Source organism: Vipera ursinii (assembly GCF_947247035.1).
Source record: "Vipera ursinii genome assembly, chromosome: 2".
Classification (NCBI taxonomy): domain Eukaryota; kingdom Metazoa; phylum Chordata; class Lepidosauria; order Squamata; family Viperidae; genus Vipera; species Vipera ursinii.
Window position 1 is genome coordinate 155,210,860 of NC_139513.1, and position 26,363 is coordinate 155,237,222.

Sequence of the window (26,363 nt, forward strand, 5' to 3'; positions counted from 1 at the left end):
CTCAATAGCTAATTGTCTACCTCAACTTCTGAGGCTAAGACTAGCTGCAAGAGAAACTGTAGCCTCCTTCTCTGTTGGTTTGAAACAGGATGCTGGATTGTATAGAACTTTAATTTGTCCAAACAATTTTTAATGTTGCTTAAAAAGAACTTCTTTGCTGGATCAAGTGAGAAGCCTTTTCAGAGTGTGGTTTGCGGCATGATCGGTAAGATGCCTCTGGAAAGCTAGCAAGAGAGTTTTCTTCTGCTATCCCCCACTTTAAGTGAGAACACAAAAGCTTCCTCCACACAAAGGGGTAGGCTAAAATGAGATTTTGTTTAAAGCTATTTGTTATCAAATCCATTAAAGTTATCTAAATACAGCCAATTAGGTTGAGTGATTCATGGTTAAATTAATCTGTATATTTATTCTACAGCCAACCATCTCATACCTGTGACTTTAGGAACTTACATTAACGGGAACGGTATTTTCAATTCTTCCTTGGCAGTTTTTGGCCCATTGTGGTAGAATAACTTTGGATTCTACGTTTCTCCTCAGAATGGGGAGGAGATTCCCGAGAATAACTTTTTACCCTCTTAGAGAGTTTCCATCATCTTACAGACTGCCTTTACGTAATGTAGTTGTACAGACTTTTTTTACACACCAATTGTATCCATTCAGGGACAAAACAAGGGCGATCATAAGAGGGCTTCATCTTTCATTCCCATTAAAACGCCACTGCTCTACGGGATCGGGTCCTTTCCAAAGGCTGCCCAAACCTCTCTGCCAGCGCATTCGAGACAGGGCTTGCCTGGAAAGCAGGTCGTTTTCGAGCATGCTAGAGGGTCAAAGCGAGGCAGGCCGCAAAACAAGAGGCGGCAGGATGACTGCCGCGAGTGCCGTTCCCAGTTCCGCACCGGGACTTCGAAACGACCCAAAAGGGCCCAGGCCAGATTTTACAGCGAGCCCTGCGCTCAAAGCGCAGCTCCTGCGCCCTAAGCGCAGAGCGGAGGAGGTCGGGAACGGAATTCCCAGGGCTGTTCCCCCACTCCCCAACCTCCACCCTCACCCGGCCCCCAGTGCGCATGCCAGGGAGGAAGCTCCTTCGCTCTACCCCCTCCTCTTCCTGGCACTGAGTCCAGGGGGGAGGGAGGGAGTGAGGTAGGCACTGGGGGGTGGGGGTGGAGAGCACCAGCGATCCCCTGCACCCTGACCCCCCACCCACCCACCCGGCACCCACCCGGCACCCACCGCAGGTGGGGGGGCACCCGTAGCCCCCGGGAAGGACGCGATTACAAGTTGGAGCTTGCAGCTGCTTCTGGGGAGGGGGCACCATGAACCAAGGTAAGTGCCAAAGGGGCCCCGGGCACTCTCTGAAGTCGGACTTCGGGGTGCATTCGGCATTATGGCTAGGGAGTTGTGAGTGCCCGGAGTCGAGCCGATCTCCCGCTTGCAGCTTCTCTTTGACAGTTCAAACTTCTGCCGGAGTTGCCGAGCCTTTCCATTATAGAGGAGCTGCTGGGAAAGGGCGATTTGGCCGCCACCTCTTACAACTACTCTTCCTGTACCAAAAGGGAATAAATAATGCTTTGGGGGAGAGGGAGGATTTCCCATTTAAACCCGATTGCACAAAGCTAAGGAGAAAGGTTGCCGGGGTGCTTGGTTGCCTTATGTCTTCCCTTTTTTTTTGGAGGGGGGGGATCCAAACCCCACTCCTAGACCTTCAGTTACTGCTGCAATGTTGGGAAAAGTTCAGCCATCCTCCAGGGATGAAGGGGGTCTATGACCCAAGGGGCAGTACCAGAACATTACTCGGTAAAGGCTTCCAGCTTCTGTTTTCAGTCTCTCAAACTGCAGGTGGCAAAAAGGGTGGACAGAAGGATTGCTTGTCATAGAGAGATTTCCCCACAAATTTCTCATAAGAGGATTCTGCTGGAGTCGGATTTCTGTATTTCCCACTCTTGTGTTGATACCTTTTCAGACTGTGCAGGAAAAGTAAAAAAGGGGGGGGGTTCATCTTCTCCAGTGCAGGTTCTGCAGAGTAGAAATGTGGTTGAAAAGGTTAAAAGTCACCAGAAAATTGGTTAGGACCATTTCCCCGACTCTCGTTCAATAGTGAGTCCAAATAAAAGGAGATTAACAGATTTTCTCAAGATCTTTTAGGAAAGTCAGAGGCAAAATATGCATAGTCTTCCCTCTAGAAGTCTTGTGTAAAGGATGGTGGTAATAGTGGTCCAACATATCCAGAGGACACCAGGTTGGGAAAGGCCAGAACAGAACAAAACTCTCTTAGAATCCTTTTTCTTCAGATTACAGAACTGCTGTGGCTGTTTCCATCCAAGCATCAACTATTATGTTTAGGGGGGGGGAATTAGAAACTAGATAGCACCTTTGATCTTCTTCAGTAGGAATTTGCTTATCAGGTAGGGTAGCTCCTTGGTAATTGTTAAAAGGTTTAAAAGCTACACTTGCTTCCTATGCAAAATCCCAATTCTCATTATTTTGGATGGCAAGAGATTCTAGGCAGTAATAATTAATGGTACAATATACATTTTCCGCCAGGCTTATTTGTCTTGTGATTTTTATTTTATTTTATTTATTTTACTGCATTTAAGAATATGGTGCCCTCCCCTCCAGATATTTTGGACTACAGTTCCCAGAATTACATGCAATTATTATGTGGCTAGGGGAGCTGAAGTTGAGAACAACTGGAGGGCTCCAGGTACAATATTCCCCTCCCCCCAAAAAGTAGGTTGGATTCTACAACATTACCAATTGTTCAAAATGCACAGTATGTGTTTGTTGAAAATAGCTAGATTAGGTAAACACACCTTGCAGAACATAAACAATGCTAGCCTTGTTTAAAGTTAATCAGAGTGCAGTTATACAATCAGAGAGTAGACTAATCTTTTTGCTGCATACATTTGATTATAGGTAGTCCTCGGCTTATGACTACAATTGAGCCCAGACTTTTATTGCTAAGTGAGACAGATGTTAAATGAGTTTTGCCCCATTTTATGACTTTTCTTGCCACACTTGTTAAGTAACTCGCTGCCATTGTTAAGTGAGTAAAAAGGTAGTTAAGTGAATCTGGCTTCCATATTGACTTTGCTTGTCAGAAGGTCACAAAAGATAATCACATGACCCCAGGACATTGCAACTGTCATAAATATGTGTCAGTTGCCAAGTGTCTGAATTTTGATCAGATGACCATGGGGATACTGCAATGGTTGTAAGTGTGAAAAATGGACTGTTGCTTTCTTCAGTGCTGTTGTAATTTTGAATGGTCATTAAATGAAATTATACGTTGAGGACTACCTATATCCTGATGGAGGATATCTATCCTGCATTATAAGATCCTGAGCATGTTGCCAACTTCCATTACACTGTGGCAAAATAATTTCTGATCCTTTATCCTCTGCAGTGGGTCAGTATAGTTTTCTATACTGCTTTTTAAAGTTCCCTCCAAAGAATCAAATGCTTTGAATATATCCAAAAAATATATGGCCAAGACTTAACATTTTAAAATATATACTTAGTGTAAATTATACGTTTAAAACCTATAGTTGATTTCTTTGTAACAGAACCAAAACTACCTAGGCTTTAGTCAGTGACAATACAAGGCCTGGGCACTTTAACTTGGATAAGGAACTGTCCTTACCTCATTGTTGCACTGACAACCGTATTAAGTTTCACTCAGGGGAGCAACTAGTATGACAGGGCCCAGTCTCAGGAATAGTGCTATCTTTAAGGATGGTAAGATTAGCATCCTTCCAATTTCTCCTTGTGGTTTATAGTATTTTTTAAAATGTAAAAAATATAGGTGTATAATATAGGTGTAAGATGAACCCCACATACGGTTTCAAAAAAAGAGCATTTTTTTCTGTTGCTTCAACATTGCTTTCAGATGTTTCCTCAAAAAGAAAAAGACCTTAGCCCAAAAAAATAATCTACATTCACCTGCTCTGGAATAAGAAATCTACTTTTGTACTGCTTTAGCCCAGTCTACCTTTAGTTCTGTCAATGAGTAAATAGGAGGGGCCAATCAATGTGTCAGCAGGTCTATTAACCATTCCTAGTATTTTTCCTCTGGATTTCTGAATTCTTTAGGTATTTTGTAATCAATTTATGTGTGATGAGAGGAACTGCCAACTTTTTAACTACTGATCCCGTCTTACGCCTTTTACACTCACCTGATCTGTAGAATAAATACAGATTCTCTTCTTTTCTCTTCTGTTTTCTGCCTGCCAGGCTACTGTTAAAGGCACTAAGAATAGAGCAGTTCAAGCTGTGATCTGGTACATAGCATATTAAGAGTATATTAGCTATTTACATGTGACTCATTTGATTTTGGCTTAATTGTGGTTAATGCAGTAACCATGGTTAAAGAAATATTGGTTTAATACAATGCATGAAATTAATCTGTTTTTCCCCATTAGTAATTAATTCTAATTGGGCTATCATTTTCAGTCAGTTTTTATGACTGCAGTGAAGAGAAATATAATATGTTGTATCCCTATTGTTTGATCCTTGGCTAGCCTGATGAGTGTAGATTTTTCAGCGAATGTGAGATTCAGTTTAGACTAAGCTAGAAAGCGGGAGACACTGAGTTCAAGTGCTGCCTTAGCCATAAAAGCCAGCAAGGTGCCTTTGGGCTGATCATTCTCCCTCATCCCAAGCCACAGGGTGGTTGTTGTGGGGAAAAGAGGAGGAAGATGTATTGCATATGTTCGCAGCCTTGAGTTATTTGTGAAAATAATAAAGGAGGGATAGAAAAAATAAATAATGTTCAGAATTCTAAATAAGCATTTCTTCTAATCATTTTAGGTGACAAAGTTTTACCTTTGGCCAATCAGCCAAAGAGTTTTCCAAAAATAAATGCTTAGTTGTCTGTATAGGGCAGGGGTAGGCAACCTCGGCTCTTTTATGACTCATGAAGTCCATGCTGGCTCAGGAATTCTGGGAGTTGAAGTCCATGAGTCATAAAAGATCCAAGGTTGCCTACCCCTGGTATAGGCTAACAAGTTTGTGTATATGGAGATGGGCCACTAGCCCATGGCATTTTGTGGGCTACTAACAAATGAATGTATTTGTAAAGCTCCAGTCCATTACTCATACTCATCCCTAAGCTTCAGCCGGCATCAACATGTTTCTATAGAAGCTTTTTTTTTTCTTTATGACATGGGAGAAACCAATATCTTGTCTACATCTTTGTATCTGCTTAGAAATGCCACTCTTATGAATAAGAAAAATTAGCATATGATTTAGATGTGCAGCCAAAACAAATGCCTATTGGTTCGCTTTTATGCCAGTCATTATAAGTCATGCACTTAGGGAGGAGTATTTCAGATTAATAGAAATGATTTCAGAGATTTTTTGCATGCAATGGGCTGGATTGAAAACCTTTCCTCTGATTGGTTAAATGTTTATTTGCTAGGAGGAATATAGAAAGTTATTTTACATTAAATTAAGCCATTGGTCCAACTAACACAGTACAGTACTGTATTATCAACATGGACTAGTAGTGTTTTGCCAGTGTTTTAGGCAGGATTTTTTCTGTCTGAACATGCCAGAGGTTGAACCTGGATTCTCCTGCATGTTTACTTAAGAGAATCTGCTGTGATGTAGTAGTCTAGTCCAAGAACTGGAGGTAACCCGGTGGTTCCTTCAAGATGCTTTGGGCTATAATGCCCAGAATCACTGTTTTTGGCCACGTTAACTGGAACTGTTACACAAAATATCTGTGTATTCCAAGTTGACTGTCTCTAACCTGTTGTCTCTTAAGGATTTACTTTTGTGCAGATTATGCCCAGAAAGCCTGATCCAATGGTGTGCAATTTGTATCATATGCATCAATACATGCAAGTCAGTTTCCCAAGGGTTGCCACAGCCTTATATGTTAAGCTCTGTCCTGCTGTTGGCAAATACTCAATTTTCCCTCCTCTAAACTGGGATGTTAATCCTCCATAATAATTGGGAATCTAATGGTAGGCCTTGTTTTCCTTGGGCGTCTGTCTATCACTTCCTTGTACCACACCAAATAGTAAACGGTGAATCATTTTAAAGTAACAAGAACTTTTACTAACTCAGACTGGAATAGTAACACATTAGAATGGTGACCTAACATTAGCCAAAAAAAAAAAGAAGAAGAAGAAGCGTTTGACCCAGATATTTTCCTATCAAAAAAAAATTGTAGAGAATCTTATCTCCCCTCTTTTTCCTCACTTGAGGAGCCTCAACTTTAAGTTCTCCTTCCTTTCCAGGCGTAGGCTAGTGTGGCTACTGAGTGGCGTGAGCTTGCCGGACAGGTCACCATCTGGATTCTCAGACGAGAGGCCACTGGAGTGACCATGAGTGCCTCAAGGGAACCCACCCAGCCTTAACATCGCCTGCCGCGAGGTTTGCAGCCATGAGCAGGTAGGAGCCATCTGCATAGCAGAGCTGGATTAAAGGATCAGCCAGCTGTTTGCTGTTTCGTGGCTCTCTCCTGATTTTGTTTAGTAGGGCAGAGCTGCCCACTTAATTGGGGGAGGAGAGGGGGAGGGGGCTTGGGTAATGCAGATCTGTTTCTCTGACTCCCTTCAGATCTTCTGCTGGTTTAAGTCATGTCTGACTAGTGTCCTAGTTCATGCAGTGCCCCTTTTCTGTCTCCCTCTTTTATTCTCTCCAGCTACCCTTCGTGGCCTGTTTACTGTCTTTTCTTTTGAATGACCCCCCCAACCTTTGCGCCTCTCCTCATAATCTTAGAATAGAATCCTATGAGTTAGCTCTTCTATGACTGTACCACTGTGGACTGTATAAATTAGTAGGGAGTTATATTGGGAATTGTTGTTATTATCCTTTTTTAAAAAAAATCCATTGTAAAAGAAAACAGGAGTCCCACCGACCTGGAATCTGAGGTGGTGTAGTCCCCCAAGTGTGATTCTGTTGGTTTGTGTCGCTTGGCCTGAAGCCATTCTGTTGCTGGCTCGGCTAATAATAACTCTTACCCATGACACAAAGCCTCTCGCAGTCCTACAGCTAATCTCACTTTTCCCAGATAGGAAAGGCTGGGTGGCAGGCTGTTTATTCTGCCAAAGCGTTTACCTGTGGAGTTGGGAGATTTAGAGGGAGGGACCCAGTTTCAGATGCCAGGCTTTTGAGCAAGGCTAAGGGTGAAATCTTTATGTTTTGTTTGTAAAGGTAGTGGATGCCTTAAGCAGATGCCTTAAGCTCCTCAGTGCTGTCAGGCCTGCAAAAGTAGGCCTCGTCCTTCTCAGCTTAGAGTAGCCTGAGCTCTTGGAGCTAAGGACACACATCTCTATGTTTTCATCCCTACTAATACTAGCTAGGATCCTCTCCTCCCGCTGCTCTCAATGCTCTTTAACCACTGTGATGCCTGCCATCTTAACAACCACGGGTTCTTCCAGGTGCCCAAGCGCTGAGGGAGCACAATGAATGGCGGCGATGATTGCTCTGGTGTGGATCGAGGTGGGCGCCCGGCAGTCACACCTGTGCCTGTGGGCTGGCAGCGCAGGGTGGAAGAGGGCAGAGTGTGCTATATCAGGTACAGCATGCCCCCAACCATATATTTCCCTCTCCTCTTCTCCACTGCTGCTTTCGTGCTAATCTGGCCCGTCCCTCTTTTCTTTCTCCTAGCCCTAGTGGGACAAGCTTGGCTTCATTGGAGCAGACTCGTGCATATCTGCTGGCAGACGGCACTTGCAAGTGTGGACTGGAGTGTCCCCTCAACGTGCACAAGGTAGAGGACTTAAAAGAGAAACGAATTAGTATCGGCTGTTGAGAGAGATTCTGGGGTAGAATTTGCCCGAGTGGGAACAAACTCCACAAGTAAAAGAGACTAATAACACCTAACAAGAAAGGTAGGAAACTCTTACAGCAAATCAGTGGGTCCTGCTAGGTTTTCTAGCTGGCTGATTAGAGCTTTCTAGTTTCAGCCAGGTGTCTTTCTCAAGCTTTGTACAGGTGGCAGGAATGGAGCCTGGGAACATTTACATGCAAAGCATGTGCTTTATCACTGGGACATATTTCTTGCTAGTCAGGTGATGGATCAACTAAGAGCACGATTTACCGCCTTAGCATTCCAGCTCCGGTTGGCTAGGCTGGTTTGGTATATATAGAAAGTGAATTATGGCACATCTGGAGGACATTGTATGTGCTTTGGGAGGTCTTGTTATTGTCAGCAGGACTGACATAGACTCCTTCACTCATCATATACTTGTTTTGGCAATTCAGGTCTGTGGGAGAGGCTCTTTTAAAGTGTACACATTCACACACACACACACACACACGCACGCACGCCCCACTCTCAGTCTCTTTTAGCTAGCCAAAAAAGTCTGAGTCTTCCAGGTGGTGGAATAGCATTTTGGAACTGTTACAGTACATTTACATCCTCCTTCTTTCTAAGAGCAATCAAAACGCACTCTTCCATTTATCTTTTTAACTGTCAATTTTAATCTCCTTTCTTTAGTGGTTCATTTTATGCTCTGTATTTTAATTACAGTTAACTACCATAAGTACACACTTGTATGGAAAGGCAAAATGCTTTGGTTTGTGGTCCTGCACACCCTTAAACCCATGGGAGGCAACTTCTTCCAGGCCACGTATCATACTTGGTCTTCGAGGAGCTTGCTGTGGCTTGCACTCAAAAAAAAAAAGCAAAAGTTGAAGCCTAGACAGTACTCATTTGGGTTACATTTCATTCAGGTTAAAATTAAACCCGGGTTTAAATGATCATACATGTATTGTCGGGGGCTGGAGGTTGTGCTCCTCCACTTAAAAATCTCCCTGGAAGCAGTGGAATGTCCTGCAGAAAAACTCACGAGGTTGCTGATATTCAGCTACAGTCCTGATTTCCAACTAGAACCAAAGAACGGGCAAATTCCTGCTGTAGCACCTTTGGTCGATTGAGGGAAGGGCAGGTGTTCGGTCACTAAACCTTTCCCCATCATGGTTAGGTTTTCAACTTCGACCCTGCAGCAATGGTGATTGGGAGCGAAGGCAGCAAGGGAGACCAAGACATGACCAAGCTCTGCAATCACCGGCGGAAAATAGTGGCAATGGCGACACTTTATCGCAGCATGGAGAGCCATGGACCGCTGGGCCTGCCACATCTGGGGCCAGGTAACTTATGTTGTTTGATGAATGCCCTGATTTGTATTTTTGTTTGTTTGTTTGTTTGTTTGTACATCTCTTCTTCAGCTGCTCCTTGTCCCAGTGCTTCTCGTCTGGCCTCTTGCAAGAGTCTGAGTAAGAATTCTGGATTAGCCTTCTAAACAGAAGCCGTACCAAGATCTTATTTATTTATAAAATTTATTTCTCACCCATCTCATGTCCAGCGTTTCTGGGTGGCTTACAATAATCTTATTTATTTACTATGGCAGTGTAGATAGCTGTCCATCTTGCAACTGTGGTTCTGGGCGGCAAGCATAGGATTAAAAGCAGCAAGCAACAAAAATAAAAACCATAAAGAACCATAATGATAGAAACACTGATAGAAATAATTCCACAATAATGGCATAATGGTAGGATTGTAAAAAGTATGTCTTAAAACTGGGAACAGATATGCATCTGAAGATGTGAAATGCGGTTAAGATTGTTTTTTCTATCTTACTGCCAAGGTGGAAGAACTTGGAAGTTTGATTTTTAGATTACTTTTTTTTATATGCCTGTTGTTGTTGTTAGCTGCGAAGTCGTGTCCGACCCATCGCAACCCTATGGACAACGTTCCTCCAGGCCTTCCTGTCCTCTACCATCTTCTGGAGTCCATTTAGGCTCACGCCTACTGCTTCAGTGACTCCATCCAGCCACCTCATTCTCTGTCGTCCCCTTCTTCTATTGCCCTCAATCTTTCCCAGCATTAGGCTCTTCTCCAGTGAGTCCTTCCTTCTCATTAGGTGGCCAAAGTATTTGAGTTTCAACTTCAGGATCTGGCCTTCTAAAGAGCAGTCAGGGTTGATCTCCTCTAGGACTGACCGGTTTGATCGCCTTGCAGTCCAAGGGACTCGCAGGAGTCTTTTCCATAGTTCAAAGGCTTCAATTCTTTGGCGCTCAGCCTTTCTTATGGTCCAGCTTTCACTGCCATACATTGCAACTGGGAAGACCATAGCCTTGACTATACGCACTTTTGTTGACAGGGTGATGTCTCTGCTTTTTAGTGTGCTGTCTAGATTTGCCATGGCTTTCCTCCCGAGGATCAAGCGTCTTTTAATTTCTTGGCTACAGTCCCCATCTGCAGTGAATTTATATGCCTACTATATACTATATATATATACTATATACCCTGGTCGGTACCTCTTCACTCATCTACTATCACGTAGGAGATATAGGAGTATAGCCAGCCGTACCAACAGGCTGAAGAACAGCTTCTATCTGTGGGCTGTCAGGCTTTTGAATGGGAAATAACTTTATGTATGATTGACTTGCAGGGCCGGTGTGTTGTGCAATTAGCTCACATGGTGTAACAAGATGGTGGGGTTTGTTATCACTGTGAGTTGTGGGGGGGGCACGAAGGGAGGCTCAGCCAATCTCAATGTATACATGGTTGTACTTTGATAATAAAGGTTCATCCATTCATTCTGTGTTCTCATTCCCTCCAAGCAGCTAGCCAGCCTTTTGGTGCAAATTGGGGCTTTCTGTTTGTCCTTTCTTTTGGAGAATAATCACCTTTTCCTCTATTTACAGGGGCTGGAATGACTCTGCCATCTCACCCGGCCACGCCAGGGCCCAGCACTTGCCTGCAGCAGACTCTTTCCAACAAAGCTCCAGCCAGCTTGCCCAAGGGGCCGGATCTCTCCTTGCCATGTCCCTCTGATCGTTATGGCAGTGCCTGGTCCGGTCCAAGCTCTTCCTTTCCCCGCCATCCCAATGCTGTCTTTGGGGATGTCTTCCCAGGTCGCCTGCCAGCCACGGTCAATGGCAGTGCCCGCCCGACTTTCCCGTCTGAGCTGAACGCTGCCGGGGGTTCTTTCCTGCCCAGCAAGGCCTCCGCAGATGCATCACCCCGGCCCTATTCATCCAGCAGTTTCCTCTTCCCCCTGCTGGATGAGGTGGGGCCCGGTCAAGAGGGCAGCCCCTGGAGTGGTCGTTCCATCCCTCTCGGGTCGCAGGCGAGTGCTGCCGGCTCCCCTGCCCCCACCAGCTTCTCCTCCGTTTCCTCGTCAGCAGGCAGCGCTGAGCCTTCTCCACAGCGGTCCCGGCACTCCTCGGCCTCCTCCGAGCAGGGCCCCTCTGGACACCGCCTGGCTCCCAGGCCCTCCAGCTTGGACCCGACACCCCCGACCAACGCCTTAACCAACCAAAGCAGCAATAACCTGCCCTCAGTGCCCTTAGGAGCCGTTCCGGAAAGCAAAGGACCGCCTGGCCTGCTGCTCCTTCCTCCTCAGGGCCCAGGCTCTTTCCCAGCCAGCAGTTTGTTGAGTGCAGCCGCTAAGGCCCAGCTGGTTGGCCGGGGGCGTCCTGATGAGCTGGCTGCCAGCACTTTACCCAACCGCTTGCTGCTGTCAGTGGTGGGCGGGCGGACACCTCGGCGGCAACGTCGCTCCCCCACTGTCCTGCGCCTGCTCAAGGATTCCCACGCAGGACAGACAGGGGTCACCCATCCTGAGGAGACATTGACCCGACACCCCTGGTCTCGGGACCAGCCCCCTGGAGGAGAGGCCAAGAATGGACCCCCAAGCTCAGCCGCCCCGGTACAGCCGCTGGCCTCTTTACTCAGTCTACTGGCTCCTCCCGGGAGTTCACCTACGCCAGGCCTGCCCCCACTTCTCCAGTCCCCTACTGGCGACAGCCCCAGTTCTTTGCCCCCCTTCCAGGACTTCAACAGCCAACTCCTCAGCCTCTTTGGTCAGCTGGCCTCCACGTCTTCCGAACAGATCTCAGGGAGTTCCCCACAGCCAAAACCTCCCACCTCCCCGCTTGCATCCCAAGGACCCCCAGGTAGGTTTGTACATGGAGGCGGAGGTGGCCTTCATCGTGTTTGGTCCTTCCCCAGACTGGGAGCTGCAGCTGAGTGACAGTCCTCTGGGGCCTGGAGAGTTTTACTTCTTTCTTCTCTTTAAGGGAAAAAAAAGAGGGGGGGGGAATTGCCAGCCCTATGGCAGTCACATCCCCCGATTGTCTTGCCTCCCTTTTCTGGGCCAGGAAAGCAGATCTTATCTCTGCTGAACCAAAAGGCCCTGCCCAAGCTGGGTTGCCGTCTGATCCTTTCTGATCATGCAACGTTCAGCCTATGCAATCCTGAATTTATAATTAAGGCTTGTCATCAGTTACAGATTCTGGTTAAAGTTTGGGCAAAGGGGCTATGTATTAAATGGTGGGGACTGAATAATCGGAGGTGCCCTTTGATCGGGCATTTGAACGTAGGCCTTTGTTTTATTTAATGTAACACAGACGGAAATAGCTAAAGGAGACGGTTAGTGGTATACCCCATTCTGTGAAAGTTTACTCAAACCAACCTTTGTTGTGGTACGTGTGGCTTACACCTTGGCAACAAGTACAGTGGTTTAATCCTTGCCCTTTGCAGTTAGATAAATTGATGCTTCTTACTGCCAGGCTAGATGTGCCGGTTTAAATTGTTTATCTTCCCGTCTGTGAAACTTACAGATTGAGGAATGGAGGAGCAGCAGTGGCGAGGAGAAGTTTAGTCTTGCCATTGACGTAATGCCGTTGTAACTACTATATTCCCCTCTACCTTCCATTGTGGGAACTGGTATAGACAGGGCTTTTTTTCTCATAGAACGCTCAGAACGGAGTTCCGGCACCTTTTTTGGATAAAACCTTGTAGAGTAGGCAAGGCGGGTTGTATGACATGTGTGAGTTCCGGCACCTTATTCTTTTACAAAAAAAAGCACTGGGTATAGAAGATGCAGTCCCCCCCCCCTTCTGAGCAGTGACATTGACAGTAGGGAGAGTTAGAAAAGGAAAACAACATTAAGGAAAAGAAGCTCTCCAATGCTGCCCTGGTAACACATAAAACTATTTAATAATATAAAACAAACATTAATTGGATTCACGTGTTCAGTTTTGGTTTAATTAAGGCTTGCTGAATAAACCACACTCAAGTGGGCTTATACTTTATGCTAACCCAAAAACAAGGGACGCGGTGGCTCAGTGGGTTAGGACGCTGAGCTTGTCAATCAGAAGGTCGGCAGTTTGGCGGGTCGAATCCCATGGGCCGCATAACAGAGTGAGCGCCTGTTACTCGTCCCAGCTTCTGCCAACCTAGCAGTTCGAAAGCACGTAAAAATGCAAGTAGACAAATAGGGACCACTACGGTGGGAAGGTAACAGCACTCTGTGCGCCTTTGGCGTCTAGCCATGCCGGCCACATGACCACGGAGACGTCCTCGGACAAGCGCTGGCTCTTTGGCTCTGAAACAGAGATGAGCACCAGCCCCTAGAGTCGGAAACGACTAGCACGCATGTGCGGGGGAACCTTTACCTTTACCTTAACCCAAAAACAATGGTTTTACGAATCAGTGGTGAGAACCCATCCTGTCAACCCAAAGTATTTTTGTTGTTAAGTCATGTTTGACTCCTCACGACCCATGGACCATAGCACGCCAGGCCCCCTGTCCTCTGTTATCCCCCAGAGTTAGCCCAAATCCATGTCCACTATGTCATTGACTTTGTATACCACTTAGAGAGGGGCTGTAAAGCACTGCGAAGCGGTATATACGTCTCAGTGCTGTTGCTATTTAACCATCTCATCCTCCCTCCTTTTGCCTTCAATCTTTCCCAACCTCAGCGTCTTTTCCGTTGAAAGCAAAGCCTACGATGGCTTAGTACAAAGCGTCAATCCGGCCCTTGGATTATGTGAAGTCTATATATCTCCTCCTAATATCTATAGATGAGCCTGCTACTGATGGCTGGCTTAGAAGCTGATTCCTCTTCAGAGGAGAAGCAGACAAGACCGAATGATTGGCTGATGGTGTCTCAGTGGTGATCTGTCCAGTCACAGAAGAGTTCACTGCTCTCTGAATGAAATCGTTAGAATTATTCAAGCAGTTACTAACTCTTGAGGTTGAAGGGTTGAAAGGATAAAACTCCTAAGCCTTTAGCAATTGAGCAGCCTATTGGGGAGTTACACCAGGATGAATTTTCCCCTCTGCGTGTCCCTTAAAATATACAGGAACACCGCCCCGCCCCCCGCCCCCATAAAGAGTGGCTTGCAAGCCTACGCTCTTGTTATACACTCCAAATCACGTAAGGAATTAAGTGGAGTAAGCGTCCGAGTGTGAATTGCTGAGAGTTTGGCTACAGATGACACCGGACATCTGCTCTGGCCTGGAGGATTCACAAGGGGCATCTGCAGTGCATTCTGGGAAGAGGCATCCCTTTTAGGCAGGGGTGCAGCCATTCCTGTGATTGGTGATGCCTTTGTTTTCTTTCCCGCAGGTGCTGCTGCTTCGGCTTCCCTCATGACTCCCAAGGGCCCTCCCACCCCCAGCCCTGTTACTGTCACCACCGGCACAGTGGAAGGTGGGGGTGTGGGCTGCCCGCTGCCCACTGGCACCGATCCATTCCCCTTCCTGGCACAGGAACAAGCGCTGCCGTTTGGGAACGCTCTCCCTCCTGGGCTGCTCCCACTGGGCTCCTTCCCCTTCTCGCTGACCCTGGGCCCAGAGACGCCGCTTCCGCCTCTTAACCTGCAGGAGGAGCCAGACGGGCAGCCCTTGTTGCCTCTGGTGCTGCCCAGCCTGGATTTGCTACAACAGCCAAGTGGGCTCCTGGCGTCGCTGCTGGCACTGCCAGAGGCAGCTTGTGAAGGGCAGAGGGAAGCAGCCACCACGGAGCCATTGTTGGAGCCCTTTGCCAGCTTGCCCGAAACTCTGCAGCCCCTGCTCTTCCCGGCACTTTCCACCCCTCCAGCTGTCCTAGCTTTAAACTCGGCACTCTTGGCAACCGGCCTGGGCCCTTCCGACACAGGACCGAGCCCCACCCAGGTAAGAAGGTTGAGCCAGAGGCCAGTCGCTTTTAGAAGTGTTTCGTTTCACTTGAGATGTGTGGTGGGTTCGGAGGGAAAGCGTATCTAGTTAACCACCCCTCGGCCTTCCCTTTTATGAAGGATCTTGTGGGATTGGTCACAGGTTGAAGGCTATCTTAGGAACGTGCGAGGTTGGGAAGAAGGTAGTTGCTGTTAGCAGAGTTTTCACAAGGTATATCCGGCTGCTGTAGGGATGATACTAATCTGTTGACTTTACCTATTAGGAAAGTGTGATTCCAAGGAGACCTTGCCTTAGAGTAGGGGGTCTTCAAACTTGGGCCCTTTTATGACTTGTGGACTTCGACTCCCAGAATTCCTCATCCGGCGTGCCCTGGCTGAGGAATGCTGGGAGTTGAAGTCCGCAAGTCATAAAAGGGCCAAGTTTGAAGACTCCTGCCTTAGAGTTATAAACTAGTCGTTAGACAATGGAAAAAAAACAATACCTGCTTTAAATGATAGAAACCTGGTTTAGGGTTAAACGAGGTGGCTGAGCCCGAGCAACAGCTTTGAGTTCGTTCCTGAAGTCACCTGAGGGGCTTGTCCGGATGGCTCTGCTCTTGCCTCAGACCTTTCCTGTTTTTCTATCCCAGACTGGCCTGGCTAGCACTCCTGTGGCACCTACCTCCACTAACAACGCACCAACAACTACTGAGGGTACCCCCAGTGCCTCTGGGCGGCTGAATCCCATATTGCCCCAGCTTGTCAACCCGCTGCTGAGTACCACACTTCTGGGTGAGTTAATCGCCATCTTGTTCGATGCCAAGTTCCTGGGAAGGTAAAGATAATTAAAGCCCAAATGACTGCCCCTAAGCAGAAAGAGACTGTTCCCCCTCGCCCCACCCCCAGATGTCCTCTTGTTCTAATGCAGGGCTCTTCAAACTTGGCCATTTTATGACTTATGGACTTCGACTTCCAGAATTCCTCAGCCAGCGTGCCCTGGCTGAGGAATGCTGGGAGTTGAAGTCCACAAGTCATAAAAGGGCCTAGTTTGAAGACCTAATGTTTTGCTCTTAGCTTTCTCCAAGCTGATTCTTCCTGGCAGGAGATAATTGGGAGTTATGCAGCAGTCTTCACTTATCAACCACAAGTGAGACCAACAGCACTATTGTGACCAGCTTAGGATCTCATTTCCTCTTTGGTTGTTAAGTGATTTCCCAGTCATTAAGTGAAACATCATGTGACCATGACTTGTGATTTTACTTCTGTGATCTTCATTAACTCTGCTTGCGAGAACCTGGTTGTGAAGCAAGCAAACGGCAATCATGTGACCATTGAACACTGCCGTGGTCATAAACATACGCGACTGTGAAGTGCCCAAATCACGCGACCATGGGTTGCTGCAATAATCATAAATATGAGGATTGGTCACAACCGCAAACTGGTTTTCTTTACACCATAACTTTGAACTGTCAGTAAATGAGGCATCAGTAAGCAAGGAAAGCCTGTAGTTTACCACCTCTGGAGAGCTGCAGTTTGGGCAAAGGTCTTCCCCACTGTGGACATAACCAACAATTTGCTTCTCCCTATCCAGCCCCTGTTGGCGTTCCCCTGCTGATATGACTGGGGGGAGAGGGAGTAGAGCTATATTTACCGGCTGCAACTTTACCTGCGCATGAATTGTTGTAAAGGGATGTTTCTTCAATTCAGCGTGATTTAATCCATTTGCAAAACAAAAAAAGTCGTACACACATAAGGTGCCTCTTTCAGATGCCTTCCGAACCTGCAAAAACGGGACAGCAGAGAACATTCCTTCTGACCTTCCAGCAGTTCACTGTAAGCTCAGAGGGGAGAGAAGGAATGTAGGAAATCTTAACTGCTACTACCCGTAGAAGTACATGGGATTGGTGCCGATGATGATAGCTGTGTGCCAGCAGCAGTTAATATTCTCCCCGCTTTTGTCTGTGTGAAGGTGATCTTCCATCACTGAACCCAGCCTCGGGCCCCTCCTTGATTGGGAGTCCTCTTCTCCAGGCCCAGCAGCCTCTCCTGCCACCCAGTCTGCAAGGGCCTCTCGGCATCCAGCTTTTCCAAGGACAGCTGCCCTTGCTAGCAGGCTCCAACCCCCTGGCCTGCCTCCTCCAGACCTTACAGGTAAGCCGCAGGTCGCTATCGGCTCAGGGTAGACGGATGAGCAACGTTTAGCTCTTCTCTCGCACGGAAAACCCACACTTGGGGATAAAAGAGCATGTTTCGTTCATAGATGCGTACCCATCATAATGCATCTGCCAATTCTGAATAGATTTAAGTTCGAAGCCAAAACAAACAAACAAACAAACAAACCAACCAAACGTGTCGGTATCTGTCAGGACAATATGCGGCAGTTCAGAGGACTTCACTGAAACTATTGATTCCATTGCCAGATTAGCGGTTGATTCCCTGGGGCTGGCGGTGCTTGGGGATTTTAACCTTCAATCCCAGATGGTACTGAATCTGGGAAAAGCTAAGGAGCTGGTGGCAACCCGATCGTCAGAAGAACCAGAGATCACACATTAAATCTGTTCTTTGTCTGTTCTTGGGGTAGTAGCTGCAATATGATCTAAGACAGAGTACATTACATCAGTCGTTTGCCATGGTTAGATCACTCTTTGATTGGTATTTTGGTGATCCTGTGCAATTCCCCCCACACACACACACACACTACAAGAAAGTGTGGCCTATTCATCTGTCTGCACCAGGCACCTGATGAACCTGAAGGAGTTTCAGAGGGCACTTGAGGTTTTTCCTGAGGGTCTGGCAGGTCGTTTTTGGGAGACCTCTGTTTGTGCTTGGAATGGCCAGGTCAAGAGGGCCCTGCACCAGGTCGCTCTATGCAGCCTCTCACTGCACTTAGGAGCCGTGACGGCGCAGGGGTTAGAATGCAGTATTGCAGGCTAATTCTGCCGACTGCCAGGAGTTCGATTCTGACTGGCTCAAGGTTGACTCAGCCTTCCATCCTTCTCCTTTTTAGAATGACTCCTTCCTCAAAACCATCTCCTGAGCTGGTTTTAAGTCTACAACAGACAGATAATATTCAGAAGCGACTCGGACACTTCTTAATTTACCGAAATATAAGTAGAAAGAGGAGGTACTACATAATCAGACTGGCAAAATTCTGATCTGACACTGACAGATGTTGGGTATTATTGTATTTTCCTCAACAGATGTTGGGTACGGTTGTATTTCCCTCAAAAATTTAAAATATCCCATGGCTGTAAGAAATAGAAATTGGGCGGCCAGTTCCTTCTGATTTTGGTTAAAGGAGGAAAGTTGAATCTGAAAACTTTGATTTGTAGACTGCGACAAGACTTTATGTTCTCATTCACCTGTTTATTCAAGGACACTGAGGGAGGTCATTTGTTGGTTCTGAGTCAGGTGTCATCAGTATGCAGGTGATACTCAGATGTATTTTATCAGTTCCTGAACAAATGTGTCAACAAATTGTTGTATGCACCCTAGCAGAAGGAGCAGAAATTTCTGACCCCCAACCCTCCTATCTTTTCGTAAGGGTCTAAAGACATGGCTGTGCCAGTCGGCTTGGGGGCCCCTGTGAATTGAGGTGGTTGATCAATAACAGATCCTAACAGATCCTCCCCCCAACTCTGCCCCCCCATTCCCATGTGTCTTTGATTTTAAGATTTGATTTTAACATTTTAGTTTTAACTAAGATGTAACCGAAAGCCGCCTAGAGTTACCCTATGGTAAAATGGGCAGCCGATAAATTTTTTAAATCCATAAATAATAAATAAGATCAATTTCTTCCAGAACTTTCAGGAAATTAGAGCCAATCCTTATTACCAGTTGTCAGGAAGACTAGTTGGGAATACACTCCGGCCTAAATCATAAATTGCACAGCCAAGGAGCATATAAATAAATATATGGATTTACATAATTGCTGTAATTGGATTGCATATCAGCAAGAATAGGACGCTTTTTTCAGGGTCCCATCCTTCTTTGAAGATGCTTGGTGCCCCAAGGGTAAGCAAAACCTGAAATCAGGATGGGTATATTTCTTTGAAGCCACCTAGGTTTCAGTGATAATTCCAGGTTGGTGCCCTCATCAACAGTCAAGTCACGAATGAGGGCAGACCTAGCATTCAAAAGCAACAAGCAGAACCCGGGGCCACTAAGGCTTCGGTTAACTGGTTGAATAACTATTAAAGTGAGGCCAATAGCTGTTTTAAGGGGGAACAAAGCAATGAAACAGCGGACTCTCCTTATTATTCCTCTACTGGGGCCTATCCCTTCCCAGTTTTCCTAGCCTAAACAACCAATGTCTTCTCCAAGACATTCCAACATACTACTTAGTGTACGCGTGAACTAACTACACATCCTTTGTCCAGACCTCGGTCCAATATATTGTTTCTCTGAAAGGTTAAAAGATGAGAAACGGACCAGGGTAAGCCCATTGAGCATGATATTGATGGTCTTTAGGAAGAAAGTCCTGAGAAGCTGAATATTTAACAGCAATGTAAACATTCAAATATCCATCCACTTGGCAAAATGTAAATTCAGAAAAGCTTTTGGAGAAGCAACCTCTGAATGCTGCAGAGAAGATAAAATGATCTCATGAAGGTTTCTCTCTCTCTCTCTCTTTCTCTTTCTCTCTGCTTGCCAGCTAAGCCCTGGCTTCAGTGCCCCAGAGAAACTGGTGCTACCTGGTGAACCTCCAGCCTCAGCCTTGTCCAGCCTGCTCCCTGTGCCAGAGACTGAGCCAAGCCACCAGGCTATCTTGCCCCCTTGCACGGACACTGCCCTCACAAGTGCCTTAGAGACGCCCAGAGCCCTTGAGCCAACCCGGCAAGGAGAGCAGGAGGCCCCCGCAGGGCAAGAGGCCAGTGGTTCCCACTCTCCCCACAAGCGGCTCAGATGTAGCCCAGAAGAACTGAATGGGGACTCGGCCGGCAGCCTTCCGCGAGGGTCATTCCGCGGCAGCAAGACTGGACGGCGTGGGGGTGGACGGGGACGGGGCAGGCGGCACTTCAATGGCCAACTTCCTGAGTTGGGAGCGGGACATCTGTCGCACCCCACCTGGCGTTGCAATGGAGAAATGGTGGCTAGCAGTGCAGAAACTCAAGCAGGTCCATTTGCTGTTCAGGAGATCAAGGTATGTAGCAGTGCTTAAATGGTCCTCTCCAACTTGCTACCCTTCAGGTGTTTGGAGACTGCATCCCCTGGAATTGCCGTTCAACTGGCTGAATTCTGGGGGTTGTAATCTCAGTACAACTGAAGGGTACCAGGTTGGGGAAGGCTTAGATGGAACAAGGAAGAACTTCAAGGAAATTGTAGGGAAATTATTTTACTTCAGTTGTCCAGACACCCCAAAAGGAAAAAAAAGCTTGCTTTCTGGGGGTACTTTTTTATTGACATCTCCACTGAACCCCAAACGCTGGACCAGGATGGACCTTTCATCCAGTCCACAAAGCAGTTGTGTTGGTCTGTTCTTTAGGCGAAAGATAATTCCACTTTGAGCCCACACTGGACCCCACACTGGCCACAACTGGGATTAGTATTTCCATTGCTAAGCAAGGCAGTTGTTAAAGAGAGTCGTGTTCAATTTTACATGGTTTTTTTGTTTTGTTTTTTGCCACAGTTATTAAGCAAATCACTGCGGTTGATTCAGCAAATCTAGCTTTCCCCCCATTGACTTCTCATTGGAAGCCAGCTGGCAAGGTCTGCAACTGTTGTAAATGCATGCCCGTTGCCAAGCACGCCAATTTTGTTCACGTGACCGTGGGGATGCTCTGACAATGTCTAAGGACCACTTGTAAACCATTGTTTTCAGTGCTGTTGTAACTTTGGCCACTAAATGAATGGTTATAAGTTGAGCACTGGCTTTATACCATAAGTGCTCTTTTTCCATCAGCCCAGATCCGTTTTAAGATTCCCAGCAATGAACAGTTTTTCCATAGTCCTCCAGAAAGTGCTTCATGGTCTACAGTCATGGCCAAAATTGTTGGCACCCCAGAAATATTTCCAGAAAATCAAGTATTTCTCACAGAAAAGTATTACAGGAACACATGTTTTGCTATACACAGGTTTATTCCCTTTGTGTGTATTGGAACACAACAAAAAAGGGAGGAAAAAAAGCAAATTGGACAATGTCAAACAAAACTCCAAAAATGGGCTGGACAAAATTATTGGTACCCTTTCAAAATTGTGGATAAACAAGATTGTTTCAAGCATGTGATGCTCCTTTAAACTCACCTGGGGCAAGTAACAGGTGTGGGCAATATAAAAATCACACCTGAATGCAGATAAAAAGGAGAGAAGTTCACTTAGTCTTTGCATTGTGTGTCTGTGTGTGCCACACTAAACATGGACAACAGAAAGAGGAGAAGAGAACTGTCTGAGGACTTGAGAACCAAAATTGTGGACAAATATTAACAATCTCAAGGTTACAAGTCCATCTCCAGACATCTAGATTTGCCTTTGTCCACAGTGTGCAACATTATCAAGAAGTTTGCAACCCATGGCACTGTAGCTAATCTCCCTGGTCGTGGACGGAAGAGAAAAATTGATGAAAGGTTGCAACGCAGGATAGTCCGGATGGTGGATAAGCAGCCCCAAACAAGTTCCAAAGGAATGCAAGCTGTCCTGCAGGCTCAGGGAGCATCAGTGTCAGCGCGAACTATCCATCGACATTTAAATGAAATGAAACGCTATGGCAGGAGACCCAGGAGGACCCCACTGCTGACACAGAGACATAAAAAAGCAAGATTACAGTTTGCCAAAATGTACTTGAGTAAGCCAAAATCCTTGTGGGAAAACGTCTTGTGGACAGATAAGACCAAGATAGAACTTTTTGGTAAAGCACATCATTCTACTGTTTACTGAAAACGAAATGAGGCCCACAAAGAAAAGAACACAGTACCTACGGTGAAATATGGTGGAGGTTCAATGATGTTTTGGGGTTGTTTTGCTGCCTCTGACACTGGGTGCCTTGAATGTGTGCAAGGCATCATGAAATCTGAGGGTTACCAAAGGATTTTGGGTCGCACTGTAGAGCCCAGTGTCAGAAAGCTGGGTTTGCGTCTGAGATCTTGGGTCTTCCAGCAGGACAATGACCCCAAACATACGTCAAAAAGCACCCAGAAATGGATGGCAAGAAAGCCCTGGAGAGTTCTGAAGTGGCCAGCAATGAGTCCAGATCTGCATCCCATTGAACACCTGTGGAGAAATCTTAAAATTGCTGTTGGGAAAAGGCGCCCTTCCAATAAGAGAGACCTGGAGCAGTTTGCAAAGGAAGAGTGGTCCAAAATTCCGGGTGAGAGGTGTAAGAAGCTTATTGATGGTTATAGGAAGCGACTGATTTCAGTTATTTTTTCCAAAGGGTGTGCAACCAAATATTAAGTTAAGGGTGCCAATAATGTTGTCCGGCCCATTTTTGGAGTTTTGTTTGACATTATGTCAAATTTGCTTTTTTTCCTCCCTTTTTTGTTGTGTTCCAATACACACAAAGGGAATAAACCTGTGTATAGCAAAACATGTGTTCCTGTAATACTTTTCTGTGAGAAATACTTGATTTTCTGGAAATATTTCTGGGGTGCCAACAATTTCGGCCATGACTGTATCTTTGTTTTTGTTTTTTTCTTGCATTGGACAAATGGCCATATGATTTCATGGTACCAATTAGGTTCATACATTATGCTAAGCCATGGTTTTCTTAATCATTATTCATTAAATAATATGGTTAGCAAGATTCATATATAATAAATACCAGGGCTAAATTTTTTGTTTGCAAACCAAAATTGCTTGTGTTTTATGTCACTCCAAGCAGGGGTGGGGAACTATGGCTCTTTTATGACTTATGGACTTCAAAAATTCTTGAGTTAGCCATGCTGGCTTAGGAATTCTGGGAGTTAGTCCACAGATCATAAAAGGACCATGGTTCCCCACCCTTGCTCTAAAAAGCACAGATTGCCCCTGATCTTCGCAGCACTTTCTACCCCTCCAGCTGTCTTAGTTTTAAAGTCAACACTGTTGGAAACCAGCCTGGCTTCTGACACAAGGCTGACTCCACACTATATGGAGGTCAAACAAGGAGGCTTTGTTTTTAGAAATTGAAAGCTGCAATTTTTCATCTCAGTGAGACAAAAGACAGATTGGGGAAAAAGGCATTTAATGCACCAGTCTCCCCTAACAAAGGGATCTTGTGGGATTTGGTCAGAGGCTGAAGCCTGTTTGAGGAACTTGTGGGACTGTGAAGATTGTAGAGGCAAGTAGCAGAGGGCTTGCAGGACATAACCTGCTTCTAGTAGGATAAGACTGATATTATGGCTTAGTGTGATGTGTGAACCCAAACATTGTTTTGTTTCCTTTGATTGCTCCTTCTTCAGAGGACTTTGGTTTTAAAGTAAAAGACTATTCTAAAGCTTACTCAGGAAGAATTTTGGACTCTTCAAACTATGGGGGAGGTATGTATGTGTTGCTGTTTCAATAACTTGCCCTCATTCTAACAATATTAAATATAAACCCATGCATGTAGAAAACAGGAGAACTGCGTAGCGATGTGCCAGGTTATCTAATATTGCCCATTTTACACGAGGGAGCATTTTCAGTATGGGTATCTCTGTGCACACTTTCACATTTCCCCACTTTGCCTTCACGCCGAAACGAAAAAGGTTCAGGAAAGGTTTACTATTTATGTAAGTTGAACGGATACGCTGATCCTTGTAGAATGGCTGTGAAACCATGGGTTGCCAATCAGTCAAATCGTGTGGAGGGTTTTATCACCAATTCTGGAGTACTTTTAGGAAGCTGACATCTTCAGAACTGATACGTACCCTTTAACCATTTCTTTCTCCAGGGCCCTCCAGGCAGGCGACCAGCCCGACGTGGTCGAAGGAGGAAAAGCAGGTGAGAATCGGTGCCTAGAAGGGACAGGATTCACAGAGGGAGCAGAATTCAAAGTAAGCCTGGGATGTCTCAGAAGTTATTTATTAGTCCACTGTTTTGTCTTTGCAGTGGTGTCCGGCCCAGTGCCCGACCTGAGACTACACGGATTCGGGGTCCTAGCATTGATCCAGGGTCCAGCCCATTGGTAATTTTTTTTCCTCATAGGTGGGTGGATGATAATGTGAAATAGACCAAGGCAGCGAAGCATTTCTTGGGGAGGGGATTTCCCCTAAGGTTTGACGTACGGTGTTGGTGTGTTTTGCCTCTTTTTAAATTGATGTAAGGGGCACCTTTGTGGCTTATACTAGTTTCTGCTTCAGTATGGAGGGGGAAGAACGCCAGCTTTTTGGCAATTGTGGCTGCAGAGAGCCATTTACAAGGACTGCAGAAGGGTTGCTCAAGGGTTATGTTACGCGCTCCTGAGGATGTCCCTCTTTGTAAAAGATGGAATAAGGAGCGGTACTGTGGTCCCAACTTGCGAATAGTGCCTTAAACCTTTGTCTTTCCCCCTTGTAGGTTGACTACACTGTTGCTCGACGGCCTCGGCCTGGCCGGCCTGTGAAAAACAGGAGGAGGAAATTGGCCACATAACACTGCCTGAACCGAGGGGGCTCCACCACTGTCCATTCTTAAGCAAAGAAAGCTTGGGACATCTGTGTCTCCCCATTCACAACCCCCTTCCATCTCTGGGGCCCAGCCTATGAATGTGGCCCAGGGGAGGAGAGGAAATACCAACAAGAGGATCGGTTGTTGCTGATGGCTGTGAGCATCCGTGACCATGAATGTGTTTTCGCTTCGCCACTTGCTTGGGTCCCGAATCTTTTACCGGAGGGATCTCTCAAAGCACACGGTGCAGCTCTTGGTCTCAGCATTTTTTGGAGAGGGGTTGCTGTCGGGAGGAGTTGCTAAGGGGGGGAGGGAAGAGGGCCATGCCCATAGCACTTCTTGAAGCCATGTTTGTAATGTTCCTCTTGGTGGCGCAGGAGGCCCTCCTGCCCTTGATTTTGTGTCTTCCCCACCCCTGGTGAGATTCCCCTACGGCTGGGTCCCCAAACCTCAGCAAGGAGTACCAAGGGCTGGGTCCTCCTGGAGGGGGACAGCGCCGCCCTTTCACTTCCCACCTTACCTCAGGCCTGTGTGCATCGCACACAGGTGAGAACCGGCTCAGGGTTTTAGTACAAGAATCAGTCACTTCTTCTCTCTGCCTTGCCAAACGTACACACAGGCGCTCTCCCACACACACAGGCAAGCTCAGTCCTGATCCCAGTGGCCAAGGTACAAAGCAATAAGGAAAATAAGCCACCTTAGACCAAGGAGACATCCTCCTTTCAGTTTTCCAGAAATTTCTTCCCTCCCAACTGCCTCTTATTTATATGCTACTCAAAGAGAGCGACAATATGCCAGACCCTGAGTGGCGTCTTAGCCTGTTCTGTTCTCCTCCTCCAGTCCAGTTGGAAGTCTGGGACTGTAAGTGCACCCCCTACACAAAAATACTCCTGCTTTTAACTATATATTATTTCCTTGTATTTCCCTTTTTTTAAAAAAAATCCTTAAAAAGAACACTCAGGTCACAGCGTATTGGGGTGAGGTGGAGAGTCAAAAAGACTTTGTGCTCAAAAATACACTTGGCCCATCTTTGTCAGAGCGAGCTCCGTTTGCCCTGCTCCTCTCCTCATTCATTCCCCAAACACAAACACTACAATCCTCATCTCTAAATGACCAAATCACTTCACGCCACCACTCTTCCCCCCCCCTACATCCCACGTCTGGTTGCAACTCTAGACACATTATGCAAAAGCACTGTGTAGATACTGTACAGTTGTGCTGTGTCTCCCCTTCCCTCCCATGCACTTCAACCAACCAACTTCGGCCTTTCTTTTGTATAAAGGAAAAAAAAAGGAATGGGGGGGAACTATTTTTCCTTTTTCGAGCTTAAATTTTGTTTTGTAAAAATAAAAATACACAATTGTGAATTGTAGCTTTTCTATGGGAGCGACTTTTAATTTAACAGATGAAAATATTTTGAAGCTTAGATCGAAGTTACTGTTTATTTGTTTATTTTTTTGGGGGGGGGTGTTTTGTATCAAGTATTAAAATATGTATTTAAAACAGCTGGATGCGGTTGTTTTTGAGCAGCTGAAACTCTAGCCTTGCAACAAGGCTATATTCTTTAACTTAGGAGGCGCCTTGTTTAAAAGAAACAGTCTTCCTGGGCAGGCAACTCTAACAAGCAATAACAAGAAATGGGCTGTTTGCAGATCGGCAGCTGCCTCCCTGCATTGTGCACCTTTCAATTCTCATTCGGGTCTAGCATTAAATTAGTGCTTTCTTCATGACTAACGGTAATCCAAATGCCTTAGGTAACCCAGTGTGACTAAATTGCCTGAGCTCATCTCCTGAAAGCATGACTGCACTGAGGCCTCCTTGTCTTCTGTCAGCCAATAATCAGCTTGCCTTGGAAGCGTGAAAGCAGCAGTAGCAAATTAGCCAAAAGTGCTAAAAGGAGAATTTTTGACATTTAAAAA

General features: G+C 46.1%; 1 protein-coding gene across 3 annotated transcripts; it reads left to right on the top strand.

Annotated features, from left to right (window-relative positions):
• The first annotated feature begins 1,113 nt into the window (after nt 1–1,113).
• MBD6 (methyl-CpG binding domain protein 6) lies at nt 1,114–25,949 on the top strand. Of its 3 annotated transcripts, XR_014491761.1 has the most exons (14): nt 1,114–1,323; nt 6,243–6,396; nt 7,389–7,525; nt 7,618–7,720; nt 8,937–9,102; nt 10,663–11,916; nt 14,376–14,923; nt 15,555–15,696; nt 16,874–17,055; nt 19,559–20,047; nt 23,280–23,357; nt 23,750–23,799; nt 23,908–23,983; nt 24,355–25,949. XR_014491761.1 is itself a non-coding variant. In XM_083356668.1 (13 exons), the coding sequence occupies exons 3-13, from the start codon at nt 7,413–7,415 to the stop codon at nt 24,427–24,429; spliced, it is 3,198 nt and encodes a 1,065-aa protein (XP_083212794.1). In that variant the 5' UTR covers nt 1,114–1,323; nt 6,243–6,396; nt 7,389–7,412; the 3' UTR covers nt 24,430–25,949. The 3 variants fall into 3 exon arrangements, 2 of the variants coding, with proteins under 2 accessions (XP_083212794.1, XP_083212795.1); XM_083356668.1 differs by lacking the exon at nt 23,280–23,357; XM_083356669.1 differs by lacking the exons at nt 1,114–1,323; nt 23,280–23,357 and having other exon boundaries at nt 5,825–6,396.
• The last annotated feature ends 414 nt before the right edge of the window (nt 25,950–26,363 follow it).

What these genes read in the sequence shown, in the direction of transcription:
- MBD6 (XM_083356668.1), top strand. Translation starts at nt 7,413, where the DNA reads ATGAATGGCGGCGATGATTGCTCTGGTGTGGATCGAGGTGGGCGCCCG. An exon ending in GGCAGAGTGTGCTATATCAG is followed by an intron (nt 7,526 to 7,617) that starts GTACAGCATGCC and finishes TCTTTCTCCTAG; the next exon opens with CCCTAGTGGGACAAGCTTGG. An exon ending in ATCCAGGGTCCAGCCCATTG is followed by an intron (nt 23,984 to 24,354) that starts GTAATTTTTTTT and finishes TCCCCCTTGTAG; the next exon opens with GTTGACTACACTGTTGCTCG.